Genomic DNA, 20,453 nt, shown 5'->3' with positions numbered 1-20,453 from the left:
CAGAATGAGAAAAATTATAATGGCGATTGCCTTGAAGCATTAGCATTTCAAGATATATAAAAGGCTTTAAATGAAATTAAAAGGAGATGTCTTAACAATACTGCACTGCCACGAAGAGGGCTGTCTGGCAGAAAAATAGTTTTCTCAGCAGAAAAAGTGGAAATAAGGCTTTTGCTAAGGACAGCCTAGCAGACTGGCTACAGCTGTGGGGACAGCCCATATAGCACACCAAAATAACTCTGTAAGAAATTACTAGGTTCTGACACAGAAATCTAGAAAACTCCAAGTTTGAGCTGAAATATGCCTTTGTAACATGTCATAACCAGAGGCATTTGAATGCAGCTCAACTGAAGCTGAACTTTTCCCCTTTTATTACCTTCAGTGCTTTAAGAAAGGAAATATCGGTGAGCTGAAATCTTGATAAAACTACATAATGCTTGAACTACCATTGCATGCATAGAGGACCATATCCAATTAGGGGGGGGGTGTGTGCTTTTGATTTCTGGGGTTTTTTTAGGAGTGTTGAAGTAGTGTCATGAAAAGAAATATACAAAGTTTTCAAAATTTCAATTTTTTAATTTTTCCTTTTTTTAAAAAAGCTGGTGGTTTTGTGTCCAACCTGAAAAATCCTAAATATAACCCTTAGAGAACTAGTACTGAAATCAAGTTCCTGCTATTTTGGATAGTGACATGAAATAGTCAGAATTCTTAATCTTTTTCAAGAATCTTGGACAATATGGTCAATGAGACTTGGGATTTTAAGGATGACTTATCTTTGCAATTGCACACCCCTCAGTGTACCCTCTGTCCACATTGCACTACTCTTTCATGCTACAATCATAAAATGAAAGCGATAACCATGGTTTACACAGAATTTACTGCATCATCTCTTATTCTGACTCAAAATCAACGCATTAAAACCCATATTCTGGTGCTATTGAAAAGCCCTACATTCTGGCACTCTATAGCACACTGTCCAGTACCAGCCTCCCTGACATCTGCACTTGAAAGCAAGCCTAGAGAAAACACTAGCTCTGTAGAACAGGACAAGTCTATGTGTTAGTTTAGCAAAAGCAAGCTTGCAAGGGCTTGTTTCAGTAACCAGAATAAGCACAAAGCAGATGGCAGGATTTGGGCCACTGTGGGAGAAATTACTTTCTTAAGAGCAGTAAAACATTGAACTCCAGGGTAGATCCTCTAGGACAGCATCCCGACTATGACAACTGTCAACATCATGCCCAGGTGGCCTACAGTTGGGACCCATTTATGTCTGGGATAACCCGCAACTAAGAAAAAGACTCTCCTCATGACCTTCACTAGCACCAAGCAAGAATCCTAAAGGGATTTTTCTTATTTTTCACATTTATAGAAATATTTTTTCCTTTGAACCACAAGAAGCTCATCATCTAATGGAGTTTTGCCCAATGAAAAGGAATTGCATGGTCTTCTATGCTCTTTGTGGATGAATATTTATTTTCTTCTTGTTTTTCTTAGCAGCAGCTTTTTTTGCTGTAATAAACAGATATGAAAATCAGAAGCACCTGTCATTCCTTCACTGTAGGATGAACCTAATTCTTCTTTTCTCTAAAATAACCCACACAGAAGTTAAACTTCTTGTCATACTAAGGTGCTCTTATTCTCTATTCATTCTCATGATCTATGGAGGAGGTCTCTCCATTACTGTTAGACCTTTTCAAATGATGATATCAAAACTAGACTTCAAAGGGACATTTCATTCCACCATACTTCAAAAAAAATTAAAGTGTTATTATATAGTCAATTTTTTTACAATGAACTAAACATAGACGCAAATAACAGTACTTGCTCACAAACAACTGTTACATGTGAATGAGGACTGACATAATAGACCTCAGCAGTGCAACTTGTAAAATGCAGATTATTCACTTCACAACTCCTCTGGAGCCATTATAATCTTATATAAATCCTCTTAGTTTACACTTCATGAATGTAGGCTGTACGGTAATTTAAAAGATTGAAAACCCTTATGGGTTGTTAGTTAACAATATTCTTTTCTTAAATAAAGTATTATTGCCACTGTGCATTTAAAATTCCAACATACTCACAGCCAAATATCAAAGTATAAGGTGCACTGTAAAAGACCTGCTTGCAGAACACCAGTACACCCATAAGCACACACATAAAACAGCTACACGTAGGGAATGGGTGTGCAGGGGAATAGGAATCTGAGCACTCACTGACTACAAACAACCTAGAGCCTCATCTGATGGCAATTCTGTGATCACACAGAAAGGGGTATGTCATCCACAGGAAAGACGCACAAAGCTGAATTGTCTTATTTTGATACAACTATTACATATCTTAAATACAAGCCAGCATTTTCACTACTTATTGAAGCGGAACAATCAAAGATGACAACCTCATTGAATGTCCCATCCAATAAGACTATGCCAAAGTTAAGTAAATTATTCTGCTACCTGAACCAGGTGAATTATATTCCTTTTATTGCGTATGATAATACCATCGCTACTGATATTTTGATGATGCTGTTCTAAAGGATAAGTACTCTTGATGACATGGCACATATTAATAACTGTGCAGTTGTAAACTCCAGTCCAATGCACGTAAGTACAACAGAGAACATACTGCCCTTGCAGTTTTAGTAGTTCATTCCTTTGGTTTATTCTCACTTTTGTTTTTTATACCAGTAAAATAAGCTATCTCACTTTCTCTGTCAGTTATTTGCCAGCATCAGCCTATAGCAGATTTAGCTGATGCTCTAATAAAAGAGTTACTGCTAATGACATGCAAGATATTGCTATAGTTTCCAGTATAACACCACTCTCACCTAATACCAGCTTAGCACTCTAACAGTTTTGAGACTCATCATTAAAGGGAAAATGAAAGAAAATGGGCAGAAACAGGCTCATCCTCTTCTGCAGCCAGGAAAGGATGCACCACTGTACAGATCAGAACATTGCGCTGTGAATTAAACTAGCGGTCCCTGCCATAGGTAACTACCCATAGGTAGTGTGTTGGCTTGCTTTTACAATTAACATTGCTGAATAACAGCTGAAAGACTCCCTTTTTTTCTATGCAGAGGATGTAACTGACACTGAAAGTACCCATGAGAAGAATACTGAACACTTATGCAATTTCATGAGGAATTTCTTCGCAACTGGAGGGGTTTACAGTGAGATTTCAGTGCTATCGGATCAGAGATTTTTCAGTTCTTTGAAACACAGATTTAAACCTGAGACAAAAACATTAAGGCGAGTACTCAGATTGTCTCCCCAGTGGCCAACACAATTGGTAAATAAGGAAATAAGACCAACAGCATCAGAGGAAACCAGACTCCTATTTTATAGTGGGAAGGGGAAAACCCAGGAGAGGTTTGCCTCTACAGCAGACCAAGATCAACACCAAAAATTGTATAAATCACACTTGCTTTCTTTCACACAGAGCCCAAGGTGATAAATGTGAAGGCCATGGAGGAACCACAGGAACTGTGCTCTATGTCGAAAGCCAAGCTCTGACCAACCTCACTTCAACACACACTTTGCCACATTACCCAGCTGTTAACTCAAAGCAGTCTGATAGTGGTTATCAGCCAGCACAAACAGGGTTTTTAGGCATCTCGTTAGCATACAAAAGGGCAATATGTCATGGTTAAATGAAAAAACACTTCTTGATCCAGTAATTCTTACATAGACAAAATGTTTGCTGACTTGGCCAGGTATGTTTGGCACAAAGGACTCAGTGCTGTGGCAGATGTAAGTGTATAGATACAGCTTTATCTGATCCCTAATTGGACAATTCTATTTTTTTTTTTTTTTTTGTCTCATCTGGTTCTAATTGATTTAATAAGTTTAGTCACTTTTCTATCTACCATCAATGCTCTGCTGCCTCACCTCTTTTCCAGTAAATTCAGTCAAGTGACCTGCTTATAGACCACTAAAAAGAATGAAAACATCTGATGACAGCCTGAGACCTTCACTGCAACCAAGAGAAGAGCTAGCTTAGCCCCTGGGAAACCCACGATCTCTCCAGTAAAATGCAGCATGATTTACAGCTCTGGAGCATTAGCTGTAATCAGTCTTGCAAGAGATTTTTATTCCTGCAGTGGCTATTCTGCTGAGCAGCTCAGGTTTCCCTTAAAGGCTAAGAAAATTTGGGATGTTCAGCCTTGAGAAGGCTGCATGCAGACCTCAAAGCAGCCTTCCAATATCTGAAGGGGGCCTACAAGGATGCTGGAGATGGACTCTTCGTCAGGGACTGCAGTGATAGGACAAGGGGCAATGGGATCAAACTTAAACAGGGGAGATTTAGGTTAGATATAAGGAAGAAATTCTTTACTGTGAGAGTGATGAGGCACTGGCACAGGTTGCCCAGAGAAGCTGTGGCTGCCCCATCCCTGACAGTGCTCAAGTCCAAGTTGGACAGAGCTTTGAGCAACTTGGTTTAGTGTGAGGCATCCCTGCCCACGGCAGCAGGGTTGGAACTAAATTATCTTAGGGTCCTTCCAACTCTAACCATTCTGTGGTTCTGTGATTCTATAAAGAGGATACTGTCATCCTTCTGCACAGGTGCCGCTATATTCCTTTATGTGAGAGAAACAGATGTTAAAATACTCTGGCATGTATTTATGGAGGTGAAGATGAAGAGAAACACAGGGCAGTGGAAACTTCGAAGGTTACATAGTTTTGTCCTTACATTACATTAGCCTGCTGGTAAAACAGATTAGGATTTTGTCAGCTACCCGGGAGACACTCTGAATAAACGTTTGTTCTACTTCTTTAGCAGGGCTGATGTAGAGTAACAGTGATTCATATAAACAAACAAAAAAGAGGAGGAAAAAAAGCAAACAAAGCAAACACACCTTGCACTCAGCAGGTTATCACATCAGCAAGCACACAAGGGTCACAAAGGCTGGAGGGGAGAGACCTGCTCTCTAGCGACAGTGACACAACACAAATTAAACATCCACCACAGAGACGGCCAGAGCCAGCATGTAGCTTATCACATCCTCACACCTCAGAGCCACCAAAGCTCCATGAAACTCTGAGCCAGAGGTACTGCAAGGCAACCAGCCAGCTGCTGCAAACCTGGGGGACTTGAGGCACTCTGGGGAGACACCTCTGCCAGTGTGGAGGAGGAGGAAGGGCAGGGAGCTCCAGCTGAGTTCCCTGAACTTTGCTTCCTCGAAAGAGTTGCCACAGGGTTGGCAGAGGATGAAAAGCCTGATTGAGGGTTTGCCTCTTAGATGTCCACTTCCGTGTAGATGTTTGCCTCTTCTGTGTACGCTCCACACAACAGCTTTACCCTCACCCAGTAACGACACCCTACGTCATCAGTGTCAAATTGACAAAGGCAGTCATCTGCAAAAATGAAAGTATTGAAATATCCTCATCCCCTGAAGAAGCTATTAGCCTGGACTTGTTTCTCCACTACTCTTGGATCAGAAAAAATAAGCTTATGCATCACAGCAGCCCAGGCACCTGCTTGTCCACTCATCCCACCAGCCAGCACACAGAAACCTCTCCCATCCAGCAGACACCTCTCCTTTGGTGGGAGCCCACCCAAATTATGCCTTTCCAGAACTATAAATGATCCTAAAAAAGTTTGAATTGTGTCCAGAATTCTGAAGTATTTAGTGCACTCATTTTCATTTCAAGTTGGACCTTTTATCTTAAACCACAGGGTCTACATAAACAGAAACAAACATATCAAAGCAATGGCTTCTGATGTATTGCTTTAATGGAGGTGCTGCTTTAGCAGGGAGACCATCCCGCAGTCAGCCTGCTCTCACATTCTGCCTCACCCTCCTCCCTCTTAACAGCATGCACACGAACACTTACACAGGAACAGAACCACTATTAACCCTGTGTCCTGTTATATATCAGTGTGGTATTATGGCATTTGCTTTTACTATTTATCTTTTCCCTTTCTTTTTCCTTCCATTCTCCAGCTATGCTAAATACCTTTGATTTTTCAGGTGGGCAAGTGCTTTCCTGATTTCCGTACTAATATCTTTGCAATACCTTTATTACATTTTTGAGAAATAAAAGGAATTGAAATCAGATAAAGGAATTGAAATCAGATCCTATATTAAACAATTAGGGAAAAAAGAATAGATATAGCACTATTTATTTTAATATACATATCCATAGCTAAAACCCAACACAGTGATACTGATTTAAACCTGCATCTACAGCATTCATTTCTATTCTTCCATTTTTCTGATAATTCTTCCTGAACACCCATGCCAGATGTTCTATAAGTTAACTTTGACTGTATGAAATAATAAATCATACTGCAAAATCAAAATCAAACAGAGATTAAATAGAAAAATACAACAACATTTTTGGTGGGTTTTTTTTTTCCGTATGCTCTTAAGGCTTAGGTATGAAATCTGCATTTCCTAGTCCTGAATGTTTCCATGGCCATCAGCTCATCAGCTCAAATTTCGTGCCAGGAGAAGCATTTTATAAAGGAATATAAATGTTCTAAAAGGTAATTAAACAAGTGACCTTGCCTTTCTTCATTATCAGTCTCTTCAACTGTAATTTTATGAGGCATCCTTATTGTCTTAATTAATGATCAAGGTACATCTTTGAAACCTTTACAGACCCTATAGATTACATTGGTGTCTTTTCTAATTTACACATATTGACTGGCATATCAGTTTAAACAGGTAGCTCTTCACTTCAATCAATTGCTAAACAGAGCAATCACATTTCTTTTTCTTTTTTTTTTTTTCACATTAAAATAGAAGGATTATAAAATGGGAGTAGAAGACAGGAAGATTGGAGGTCAGCTGAACCAATTCAAATGCTAACTTGGTGTTTAGAAAGCAGCTGCCAATGACAAGGTTCTGCTGCCTGAAAGCTGCACCCGAGGGTCATCTCTCTCTCCTGGTGTGGAATTGCTCCACAGGACTCTGCACTGTTATAAGCACCAAAATACATAGGGTGTGGAAAAAAAACCAAAAAACCAAAAACAAAACAAAACAAAACAAAACAAAAAAAAAAAAAAAAAAAACAAAAAAAAAAAAAAAAAAAAAAAAACACGAAACTGCACAAGAGAAAAGGAAAAAGTAATAATAACATATGTTGAATGCATTCCATGTACACATTCCTGAACATATAGACTGTAAAGGTATCCATTAGGTCAGTCCCTAACTACATGCTTTAGGAAAGCATGCAAGCTCTGGAAAGCAGTATGCACACACAACAGTACAGCCACTATCTCTGACTGACTGCAGAGGTAAGGAAGACAATGAATGCCCAACGAAATCTGCAGCCTTTTAGCTATCCCTGCAGTGAAGCCTTTCCTCTCTGAGATCCCCATTCCAGATGACAGGTGAATTCATGCAGCAAGTCATCTCCCCACCCCCTCTGCTGTCTGCATATGTTGCTCTGGTGAATTCAAAACACTGCTTAGACATGAAGTGCACACGTCAAAGGCAAGGCAGGGGATTTAGGTTTGCAGAGCGTCTTTCTGCATACATCTGGATCATTCCAGACTCAAACTACATGGTACACCATGTTTTCCAGCTGTGCTCTCTGTTTCCTCTCTCTCTCAACACAGCACTGCTTTTGAGGAGGACACACTGCACCCACAGGGCAAGGGACTTCCAGGTTTGGTAGGATGAATGTGTGTTCAACAGCCTATAACAGGGAAAACAAGAACTCAAGGACTGAATCTGCATCCTCAGGTAGTTATGAGATATTATGTATGGTAGCTAGTGTGCTAGGTCCAAAGAAAAGTCTTTGCTACAAGAGAACAGGATAATCCACATTACCAAACCTAAAAAAAAAGAACCCAGCTACCTGGATTTTAATTTATGTTACCAATTCAAATTCAACCCTAATATTTTCCCTGTTTTAACTTAAGCTGCTAACCCAATTAAAATCATAGTTTCTCTTCTTCACTCTAGCTGGTTGCAAATCTTTTGTGGATTCAGTGACCCTCCCCAAATCCTATCACAGACAGGCCTCAAGTATGGCTCACAAGTAAGTTGCAGCCCCTGAAACATTTGCATATCTCACGTCTTACTTAATTGCATCCATCCTCAACAAAACCAACAGATTGTCAGTGTTAGAGATTTTATAGCATTTACAGCATGCCTCATGAGGGGTGGAATGAAAAGGGGAGAAAGAAAGAGAACTGGACTTGCCACAGTGCCTGCTGCTCCAGCACACTTTTCCTTCAAGGCCATTTTACCTGTGTTTCTAAAAGTTCCACTCACTGACATGCAGGACAGTACAGCAGCAAAAGCAATATGCCCTGAAGGAAGTCTGTTGGCTTTATATACAAACATATTATTCCTTATTGATTGACCAGCATCTCCAGTAGGCATTAAGAGGCATTGCAAGAAAATCTGACTGCAGTACCATTGTGTCTAAGAAGAGATCATACCTGTATTTTCAATACTTCTCCCTGGCTTTGTAATTGACTTTGAATCCAAGTTGACTCAAACTATCACCAAAAATTAGCTGAGATTAGGCGCAAGATAAAGTAATAATTATTATTTTCTACCAGCAAGTTGTATCTATGAAGCGTATCATGTCACAGCTAATGCTTGTATTGTCTCCCACATAATATTCCATCAAGCAATTCTGAGCCTGATTTTGTACTCATGGTCTTCAATTGACACAATCTGGGAGACACCTGTATACCAAACTATAGGATGATTAAAGTCTCCTAAACTAGGAGTTTTAATGAAAAAAAATTATAAATAACAGCAAAGCAACTCAGAATATTTGTATCCCACTCATAAGAGAATTTTTAGCTAGCAGCAAGAGAAGAAGCAACATCCTTTAATTAAAATAAATAAATAATTCATGAAGAGCAAAAAATTAGTTTCTACACTGAGATTTCAGAAATCTGAACCCACCAAAAGCATGCATTCAAGACTGATATGCTTAGTTTCAGAAATCATCAGTCATTTAGAGAAAACTATAATGAATGTGTTGACCTTGTGGGACACTTAAGCAGTAAGTAGTTAATAAGGTTAGTGAGAAAGCAAAAGTAAAGGCAAGTTCATTTTATCAAGAACAGTTTCATTCTGGTGAGCCATCTCCCCTATGAGCTACTCAGAGAGTTTCTCCCTCTCAAACACACACAAATACTACTGAATTGCATTCTTAATTAAATGTTTTTTCATGCACTTTACAAACAGCAAAACCCATGTTTTGTTAAGTATATTTAGCCTAGTAAATTAATTTGTTTTCTTTATTTAGCAGATTCATCTCCACATTAAAGAATTTTATAGTTCTGAAGACATGATTGTGAATCTATCACTTTATCCCTCACACAGGGTGCAATTAAATTGTGGGAAGTGATGTTGGATTCATCAGTGTCTGGACACCTTATCTTCTGAGATGCTTAGCAGATAATTGAGGGGAATTTAGGTAGCCTGTTATCCTGTTAGATAGAATAAAATTTAGAGAGAAGAAGGTTTCTATTGAAGTGACACATAAAAATAGTGGAGGGAGGGTAATTAGAACATCCTTATTCTATCATGGAGAATAAGTATTCAAATAGAAGAATAACCCAAGACACAAATAATATACTGAAGAAAAAAAAATGCAAATGCTCACCTAACTGACCTGGCTTTCACTTTAAGGTAATCTGATGAATTTGCCTGAGCAAATGAGCTTTACAAAATATTTGACAGATTAGCATTTGTCTTTTTATATTATCTTCAGATAAAATATCATAATATAATCCTGTAGCTTCTGCACCTAACATTTGGTACTGTAGCCTGACATGAAGAAAATGAATTGGAGTCAAATGTATCTTTTACAGGTACGTGAAACAGAATAAAGTCAGAAAGATTTCAAACTCCGGGTACCAAAGATATTCTGCTTATATCTGGGCGGGATACCTGCATCCAGTGTTACACTTGAAAAGAAGAAACTGTACTTATGCCCACCTTTTTTGTGAGAAAGGCTTGTCCAAAGTTTATTTAAAAACTAGACTGCAATCCCATGGGCAACACCCCCAGGTGCTAGTTACTTGTGTAGCCACCTACGCATGCTTCCTTGTTCCACTGATACTATATGAGACTTTACAGGACCTACAGAACCTACACCTAGGGTTTGATAAACCTGCTAAAGGCTACAGTTTAAGAAACAGTTGTGTAGATTTTTAAATCCAAATAAACTTCTTTTTGGTTCCCCATAGCACATGGCTTACCCCTGACCTCAGAAGGACATAAATACCCCAAAAATGAAGCCAGGAGGTGATACCTCCCACTTCATAAAGTGAACAGAGAAAAGAAGGGGAGCAGAGAAAGGAGAGAAACACAAGAAGAGAAGATGAAGTAACCTGCCCGCCATTTTCACAACAAGTTTGTGCCTGAGCCAGTTCTCCTGAGTCCCTGTTCATTGCTTCAACTACATTATCTGTCTTTCCTGAATAAAAAGCAGTGATGAGGTGTGTTTGAAATGATTGACAGCATCACTGCAGGGAGATAAACTTCTGCCTTTATTCCTTTTCTGATGCCTAAGATAATCAATATCAATATTAATGTTCCTCTTTAGAATAGAGTTTGTCATTAAATTCTAAAATAACAAAAAAATAACAAAGAGGCAGAGAGGTAGAAAAGGAAAAGGTTTCCATTCTCCCAATTAACATAAAAAATCTTTTTGATTGTTATGATTAGTGGCAATGAGTAGCCAGGGTCTAGACTGGTAAGTGAGAAACAGTGCAATACAAGTTCCAATATCTGATTGATATTGGAAGGGAGTGGAGGGGTGCATCCTAATGTGAAGTGCCAAAATCATATAATCTTAAACAGCTAGGGAGCTGGAAAAGTTTTAGTGTCCTAGCCACCATTCCTCTCCCATCTATCTGCACGACTGTAATGCATAAATACCTTAAAAAAAAAAAAAAAAAAAAAAAAAATCACTAATACCATATTTCTCTCAGTCCTCATAGATGCCAAGTGTGACTTTAAACTTTAATTAATACAAATGGGTGGTGCACATTAGATTAATTAGACATGACACTCACATTATTTAAACCCAATATAAAACCAGTTTCTATCAAACATTTTGATATCCTGAATTTACAAAATGTCCGATGGCATCAAGCTTTAGTGACATGTTATACATCTACTGCTTCTCAGTTCCTTAGAAAAGAAGGAATAAATGAAGTGAGAAGAACACTGGAAAAATCTAATAGACAAACTGACTAATCTCAGACCTCAAGGTCATAGCAAAGCAATTCATTTCTTGGTTTTTCAACAGCACAAGACATGATTTATCAATCTGAGACCAAGCTTATAAACATTATACATCTCAATAATATGTTCTTTGCACTGTGTAACTTTTTAAACAATGATAGATTGCCTGGGCTGAACCAAAGTTATTTTACAAACAGAAACAGAATATATACAAATGAAATGAACCAATAAGGGAAGGGAAAGAAAAAGAAGGAAAAATAAAAAAAGGAGGAAAGTATTATGCCAAATAGTAGTTATACTGCTATGCAACTGTAAAGGAAGCTAACTTTTTGCTGTAAAATATATTCAGAAAACATGCCATTTAAATATCTCCTATCTACCATTTTGTACAACTGAAATAGAAGACCACTAAAGGAAAAATGTTTCCTAAGTTCAGCAACACTAACAAAAACTTGCATTGCCAAAGAAATAATATGACTGAGTTAAAGGAGGACTGTGAATCAATACCCCTAGCTGCTCACTTGATCACAGACAGCCTTGATGTCATTATCAAGTTCAAGTCTTAGTTTCCTTTCCCTTAAAGTGAAATAGTATTTTCTTTCTCTTCCAAGAAGAGCCTAATCTTTAGGTGAAATGTTTGGGTTCATCATCTGCTCATCCTGAGGATGAGGAACATAGTTTTTTTAAAGTAGGATTCCTTTTGGCCAGCATCTGATACAGTCTGGCCCTGATTTTGACAAGGCTCTGAAGTCTTTGCTGTAATGTAAAAACATTCCTGTGTTATTTTCTCATATGGAGTCCGCAGAAATTCCTGACAAACTTGATCACTGATCCTAGGCTCTGCTCTGCTTTTCCTGGGAAAGGAGGAAGGAAGTACTGTTTGGGCATGAGCTGCTTTTAGGGTCTTTATTGAAAAAACTTCGTCTTGAGAGTACAGAGTGGATGGATGCTTGAGAATACAGATGAGCTCAAACACTATGTATAAGAAATGAGTTTGAAAGTTCAACATGCTTGATTTCCAGTCCTCTAAATTTACTGCTCCAGGCAACACAGCTCCTGTCAATTTTCAGGTGACAAATTCTCTCTCAGAGACCCGTCAGTTCTTTCATTCACTTATTATTTAGACAATACAATATGACCTCAGTTTGAGTAGGGCTGATCCATATAATGTAAGAAAATCAAAAAGATCAAAGCTTCATGTGATGTGGCTGCATGAGGTTATTTTGGTGAAATTTTGCTTCAAGGACTATTCATGGAATCATAGAATGGTTAGGTCTGGAAAGGACCTTAAATATTTCAAACAGCAATCACTACTGACCCAGCACACATGCACAAAGCATAATTTTTAAAAGTAAAAGAAATTTATTACACTTCAACTTTGTTCCACATATTCTTAATAATAAAATTATTTCAGGCTCTTTTCAAAAAAAGATTGTACTTTAAAGCAACTGAACACTGCAACCACAGCTTCTTGTAAAACAAACATCAACACTGTGTTGCTTCAGGTCCTAATAATACTGTATGAAGGAAGCACTTTCACAAAGAGGAATAAAGAAATGAGTCCAGGTTTAAAAATGAGACATCAAAAGGGAGTTTAGCAGGAGACCGAAGCAGCTACTTTTACTTCTTATGATAATTGGGGTTATAATAATGTCCTTTTTTTTATACAAAAGAAGGGACTGTGATGTTTCCGAAGTGAGAATTCAGCACTAGTTCCAAAAATCTGTTAGAAAAATAATGGCATTCACTTTCAGATTTTTTTCCCCCTTTTTCCATTCTCCCTTCTATAATTTAAAGGGCTCTTCGTCTCCACTTGGCTCATTTTCACTCTCAGCTCTCTCTCTCTCCAGGATTTCATATCACCTAGCTATCTCAATGCCTCAGGCCCACAGTATTCATCTTATTTATAGACCTAAATCTGCAATTTGTTGCACCTGGACAGACTGCTGCACCTAACACAGACTCCCACAGCTTTCAGGAGTCCTTTCTGCCAGTACAAACAGCGGCTCTGCTGGAACACAAAGGCGGCTTTCAGCTGGGCAAGGTCGTGAGCATCTCCCCACTCCCCTGCCTCTCTCCTACATTTCCAATGGCATTCACTGTACTCTTTTGATGCTACACACACGACAGCAAATAAAGCAATTCCTATCTAAAAAACTTTAATATCTAAAAGCGTATGTTTCCACCTTCCTGCGCATTTCAGGATATATCCTAGGGCCCTGACCCATCTCTCTCTCACCCTCCACAATACCACAAAAGTGGAGAGGGAGTTGAGGACTCACCACATAAAGAGGGGCTTAAAGCCAGGTCTACACAAATGCAGGTCCTTGGCAGCTCTGCTGTAACTTCTCTCTCTGCTAGAGCATTTCTCCATTCCCCCCCTACTGCAACTGTGTTATTCAAGGCCAGGCTGGATGGGGCTTTGAGCAACCCGGTCTAGTGGAAGGGGTTGGAACTAGATTAGATGATCTTTCATGTCCCTTCCAACCCAACCATCTTACGGTTCTAAGAATCTATCCTCCCCAGAACTCTTGGGATACACTCCATTATGTGTTTGTGTCATGGTTTAAGCCCAGCCGGTAACTCAGAACCACGCAGCCACTCGCTCACTCCCCCTGCTTCTTCCTCCCCCAGCTCCTGGAGGGATGAGGAGGAGAACTGAAAGAATGTAGCTCCCATGGGCTGAGATAAGAACAGTCCAGTAACTAAGGTATAACACAAATCACTACTGCTACCATCAATAATAATAACGATAAGAGAAATAACAAGGGAAGAGAATACAACCGCTCACCACCCACTGACCAATACCCAGCCTGACCTGAGCAGTGGTCTAGCTCTTCTGGGTAACTGCCCCCAGTTTATACAGTGGGCATGACGTGCTGTGGTATGGAATACCTCTTTGGTTAGTTTGGGTCAGGTGCCCTGTATCTGCTTCCTTCTGGCTTCCCCTCCTCCTTGGCAGAGCATGAGACTCAGAAAGTCCTTGACCAGAGTAAACATCACTGAGCAACAACTAAAAACATCGGTGTTATCAGCGCTGTTCCCAGACCGAAAGTCAAGAACACAGTGCTGCACCAGCTACTAAGAAGAAGAAAAATGACTGCTACTGCTGAACCCAGGACAGTTTGCTGCAGGGTGGTTAATGTGGGGACGACGCTGATCATTCATCTCAGCAGCAGCTGTCAGTTACTCCAAAAGCTGCCACACACCTGGAAATACACAACTGTGACTGATTCTCAGAAAAAACATTTACCTTGGCACATTCAGTACAGAAGGCATTACTGTGCTCACCTCGGTCACTGTAAGTAATTTGTGTCCCTAACCACTGACAAACATAACAAATTGCACACCTGGGGCTGTTACAGACTCTATGTAGTTCAAGCCTATACTTCCCTCTTCCCTTTTAAAAACAGCTACATAATAGCTCTGCAGCACTATATGCAACCTTTAATATAAGGCGTACAACATGAATGAAAGACAGGAAATGGCCTCAAGTTGTGCCAGGGGATGTTGAGATTGGCCGTTAGGAAAGATTTCTTCACCAAAAGGGTTATGAAGTATTGCAACAGGCTGCCCGGTGAAGTGGTTGAGTCACCATCCCTGGAGGTATTTAAAAGACATGTAGATCTGACACTCAGGAACACGGTTTAGCAGTGGACTTGGCAGTGCCCGGTTAAAATTTAGAGTCAATAATATTAAAGGTCTTTTTCAACATAAAAGACCTAAAATTCTATGATATTTGGTAAAAATATAGATAAAAAATAAATTAAAAAAATAAAAAAGCAGTTGATTTCTAATGAATGCGTACAACAGCAGAACAATAGTGGCTCATCTAGCACCCGCACTGTTTGGTGGGAGCTGAAGCAGTTGTCCCTGGGATTAGTCTACACTATTCCCTTGCCCTGGATCTTTAGGAATGGTGGTGGAACAGGCTTCTATTCAGCAAGAAGTCTTTCCAAGAGAGCCATTCACAGTTGGCAACTGGATAAAAACAATATTCTAACTGTTTAGTTTAATTGCTTGGTTTGGGTTAATAGAGTCCAGAATTCCTATTCACAGATGGAGCAGAAGTCTCCACCAGCCCAGCTGGTAGCAATCCAGTTTCCCTGCCATCACCTGCTACTTATTTAGCAATGCTTAAAATCCCAACTTCTTCTACTATATATTTATGCCTTTACATGAATTGTCATCCCAGGCACGCTGCTGTAAAACCTGGGCATCTTCCCTTATCATCTTCTCAAACTGCAACCCCGGGAGGAAGAGTGATTAAGGGAAGCTTTAACAGCTTTGCCACAACACTGCACATGTAACATTGAGCTGTTTTTTCCAGAGCCATCCTGGAATACCCTGAACCAGACAGGCTATGTGGCCTGCAGTCCTACATCCTCACTAGCAACACAATTAACTTCAGCAGCAATCTAAGGTAACCTGGAGAGCAGAGAGGCTCTCCTGAGATGGTGGGCAGAAAAGACAGTGTCTTCCTACTTCACATCCCAGCTGCAATGAAGAAAACCCCAAAATCTAATCCATACCACTTTTCTTAGCTATGATACAACACACATCAATGGGTGCTTAGTTAAAAACATACAAAAAAAGGAACTATGCCCTTTTGTCCTACACAGCAGAGGGCACAAAACATTCAAAAATATGACTTAAACCACAAGACAAAAAGTCAGTATAAACCACAATAGCTGTAATAAATATTACCAATAATTTCAGTTAATTGTCATACAGTTAAAGGGACTGCAGAGACACATCAGTGTATGAAAAGTCCCAAGGGGTGATAGACATGTGCACATTTAAAACTGTTACATAGTATTGATGGTAACCACATGATAATTTACAAATGATATTGCTTCTAGCAAATACTTTTGATCATATCAGCAAGTCTTTGGCTCTTAACCCATCTCTGCAGAATTTCCTGAAGCAGTAGAAAACTTGGACCAGAATCACTTCACTCCTTTACTTAGTTTCATATTTCCCTCCAAGTCCATTTACCATACACCAATTTCTCAAAAGTAAATAAATAAATAAATAAAAATAAAAGAAAAAAAAAAGATGTTTGGGTTTGTTTAAATGTCTGCCTTCCCCTGGCTTTATAAAGCACACAGATCCCTGGTAGTTAAACCCAGATTTGCTACTAGATTATCTAGCCTGAGTTCCTGTGTGTCCCAGGCCTAGGAAGCATTAGCCAGCTGCTGTCCACTGAAGCAAATCACTTGTGTTTTACTAAAGCACAGCTTCTAAAAAGGTGTTCTGTTTGAAGACTACCAATGAAAATCTCAACAGTACACAGGTATCTGTGTTAATGATTACCAAACACAGTGTTAAATATTAATGTTTTATCTACCTGCATTTGTCTGGTTTCAGCTTCCAGTCATAAATTCCTTTGTATACATATCCTGATCACACTAAAGAGCCTGTTAACACCCAAGCCCTCTCAAAGGCAATGAAACAATAGAAATCTGCCAGTCTTTCTGCCGTCCTTGTGTTTAATCATCAATGTCTTTATAATTATACTCAGGTCTCTGAAGAAAACACCAAACAGCATTGGGCTTGGTTCAGACTTTGAAGAAAGCAGCTAAAAATCTTCTGCATGCTCCCTATTCTTTCTTCACATGTCTCAGATAGGTAGCTTTATATTCTCTGCATGTACAGTGCTTGGGGTGTTTTTAAACAGTAAGTTCTTTGGTATCCAGTCAGGCATCTTATTTTAAACACCTAAGAAAATATCATCTACCCAGTAATTTTTAATCAAGTACATTGTTAATTTCCTCAAAGAATACAATTTGACTCGACAAAGCATATTTTATATAATTTCTAGAGAAAGTTAATATTATTACTGTCTGTCTGTACAAAAACATATCTACCAAAATAGATCTGCCAAATCAAACTCTCCCTAACAGGACAGCTTTTCTTGCCATATTTTACAGACTTACGCTGTAAGTGTATTTGTCTCTGCTTTGAAACAAAATCCCACCAATATCCCCTCTTTGCTTAATTGGATTGGATTCTGTGCTACATGTGTTCAAGATCCTGCAACTCTGAGATGCTTAAAACAAGTAGAACTAAGTATTTGATTAATATTTAAACATAGCAAAACTGCCAAATATTGCAGGAGATAAGTTTCTTGAGCAAGACTTTCCTGACAGGATACCAGTAACTTCCGCTGAAAGGAGCCGCTGATAGTTACTTGTATCCTGAGGGGGTGAATCAGAGCCCTGGAGATCTATTTAGTTTTCTGCTTTCTGTGCACATAAAAGCAGAGTACATAACAAGGTCATGACAGGCCGAAAATAGCAAATCTTCAAGCAGTTGCAATTCAAATAGATAGCAGATCTGCTGGAAAGCAAGCAACTTGACCAGAATGCAGAATTTCTGAAGATCGGTCCTTTTATAAGCATTTATAATTTACAACCATTTCTCAAAAGTCAAGAAAAACATTAGGTACATACTTCTCAGGGTTTTCCACTTCTTCGGTAACAAAATTGAGGTAAAACCTAGAAAAGAATTATAAAAGCTATTAGAAGGGCTTGGTAGATTTTTGATTCTGTGTTTCTTTCCCAAAGAATCAAGAAGATGCTTCTAGTTAAGCACCGTTGTTAATTATAGCCGACTTTGCAGACCCATGATTGGATTAAGGAGAGTGTGAGATTTCACGTTCCCTCAGCCCCATGCCCAGGAACGGAATTCCTAGAAAAGATAACAAAGCAGAAAAAAGACAAAAGCTCTTCAATGTCACTGCGGAATTATTTTTTTTTCCCCTGGCATATTAGGCATATTATGGTTTACCCTAATCTTATACACAAACGCACACACATACCCTAAATCATCATATTCTATTTGTGGTTGTAGCCTTGTACAATTTCAGGCTGTATTGGCAAAAATTCTCAGCAAGGTACTCAGCAAGGACTTCTTTACAATAAAAATAAATGAAGCCTCAAAAAAAAAACCCTCTTAAAACCAGTATTTTGACACTAGTGTGTCATATGCGATCACAAACCCAGGCTGCTAATCCTGTGTGCTCTTGCACAGCCTCCTGTACAAGTTGCTCTCTGGTCATATTCCAGCAGCATACAAGAGATAGCTATGTATGGGAATTCATAGGAACTATTCACTGGGCACAGCCCTGCATACAAAGCAACTGTAAGCCTCAAGGTCACCGAACCCTCTGTTCTGCATTTATTAGCATTAGGTCTGCTCATCACTGGATCATACAGATGTGCCTGGCTCAGATGTGGACACAAAGTCACATGCTGGCTACTTAAACAGAGCAGTCAATACAGTGTTTATGCTGGCTTTCTGCAGGAAGACAAATGATATCTGATCCAAGAGTGCTACAGTGAATAAACAGATGGTACCTGAGCTGGCAGAAAGTCTGGATCTTTTCTCCATCACAGGTCTTGAAGCAGATCTGGGTTAGCAAAACGACTTAGCACTGGCTTGTGGTTTTGAAAAAATATGATTTTGTGACCGAGCAACAAATGCTGTAAAAACTAGATTTGCCATTTATAGAACCACCTCAGTACTTGTTTCTAAACTTGATATTGCACAGAGCACAAAAGAAAAGGTTAGGGTAGTTCAAAGGAGAAATGGCTTTCAAAAAGTAAGACATTCAGCTACATTTTTCTGGTCTTAGTCCTATTCTAGACAGAAGAAACCTGACAGCCTGGCTTCAGTGATGCAGAGACATGTTTCCTTGCTTCTTTTCTCTACTGTGTCTTTTTTCACCTAGCATTTTATATATCAGATAGTCTACACTTGCTCTTCACATGGATGAGCCCACACATATATAAGAGATAACACCTTTGGTTTGTTCTTTAAAGCTGTGTCATTAAAAGTTAATAGCCTCATAGGCTATGCATAAAACTTTGCACGCATCCTCTGACATAACCCCAACACTTGTAACACTCCTTCACATTCAGCTTATTGGATTGATTCAGCCCCATGAAACTGTTAGTGCAAGGGTATTGACACTCCACTTAATGGTCTGCTCTCCTATGCTCTGAGGCAATCAATTTGAGCTGGTGACAAAGACAAATAGGCAGCTGGGAAGAGCCACTAGCCAAATTAGGTCTTTTCCTGCTAATTTCTTTTATAAGTAGCAAATAAGAACCTTGAAATAAAAGTCAGAAGGTGTAAAAGAAAAACAGAGATTATTTTTATTGTAGGGATTTGGAACGTTTGGTGGAAAATGAAAAGAAGTGGGAAAGGAGCAACAGAATAACAGTATTTTTAATGTAGCATTTTACAGCAAACAAACAGTACCTCAGTGATGAACAATATTAAAGTGCTTTTAGAATTGCCTTCATACAGAAATGTACAGTAAAGTTAAAATTTTAAAAGTGAGAAACCATCACATGTATGGATGTGAGAAACAAAGGCAGTTGTATGAGAGAGAGAAGAAGATAGAGACTGTCTGCATAATGAGTTCAATTTCCTTGAGGCTTCAAAATACCAGGCTGTCATATATATAGAGAGAGATAATATATATATATATATATATATATCACAGATAAAGGGTACAGACTCTCTTGGATTCCCCCACCATCACCATTTAACATAAAAGCTCTGTTCAGTATTTCAGCGTGCATGTTTATAATACTCCTGCCATCTGGGAGTTACAGACAGACAGAGAACTCAACTGCTCAGTCCATTGTCCCTTCAAATTAAATATATAAATCCCTTATCTCTCTGCCCTTGCCTTTTTATGCAAGATGAAGGGACTTGGCTGCCTGTGAAGCTATGGAAAGGAAAGGGAAGACCTGCGGACAAAGATGCCTCAGAATAAGCCCACTCTGTGCATTGTAGTCATCTTTTGCCAAAGTATGTTGGCGCTGTGTAGTGTGGAGCCCTCACTAAGCATGAATAAATAGCAAGGCAGATTCGAAGCAGCAGTATCTTTCAAACCAGCTGCTGTGTACTTTGGTGGGGAGAGGGAAAGAACTTGAAATAAAGTTCTGAGTAGAGTACTTGAAGACAGATTCTCATATCTTTGCTTACAGTCAATAGCACTTGACTTCCACAGAAGCCAGCTGCTTTTCTTGTAAAGTGAGCTCCAATTCTCCCAGAGCAAAAGGCATAACAATCTGTCATTTTATCTTGTTTTGTGGTCTATACTGATGTTATCATGGTTCTCTTCGTTCTTCAAATACTGCTTTTATAAAGCAAAGGCTGAGGTCCACACAACTTTGTAACAGTCCCTAAAATTATTTTTTATGTAATTACTTACTTGCTCAACAAAAATTAAAGCTTCATTATCTCTTTTATCCTTTTATCC

General features: G+C 39.0%; 1 protein-coding gene across 1 annotated transcript in view; it reads right to left on the bottom strand.

Annotated features, from left to right (window-relative positions):
* The window catches only part of SLC7A11 (solute carrier family 7 member 11), a gene marked incomplete at both ends in the record, with an annotated part of 57,831 nt that overhangs the window by 20,094 nt on the left and 17,284 nt on the right, over positions 1 to 20,453 (bottom strand). Inside the window, one exon of the mRNA XM_080634112.1 lies at positions 17,629 to 17,673. Coding sequence (XP_080490238.1) covers positions 17,629 to 17,673 — 45 coding nt within the window. The remainder of the gene's footprint in view (positions 1 to 17,628; positions 17,674 to 20,453) is intronic.

This window comes from Psittacula echo (assembly GCF_963264785.1).
Source record: "Psittacula echo genome assembly, chromosome: 1".
NCBI classification, from domain to species: Eukaryota; Metazoa; Chordata; class Aves; order Psittaciformes; family Psittacidae; genus Psittacula; species Psittacula echo.
The sequence above is the reverse complement of the archived record's forward strand: the minus strand, read 5'-3'. Positions and strand labels throughout refer to the sequence as shown.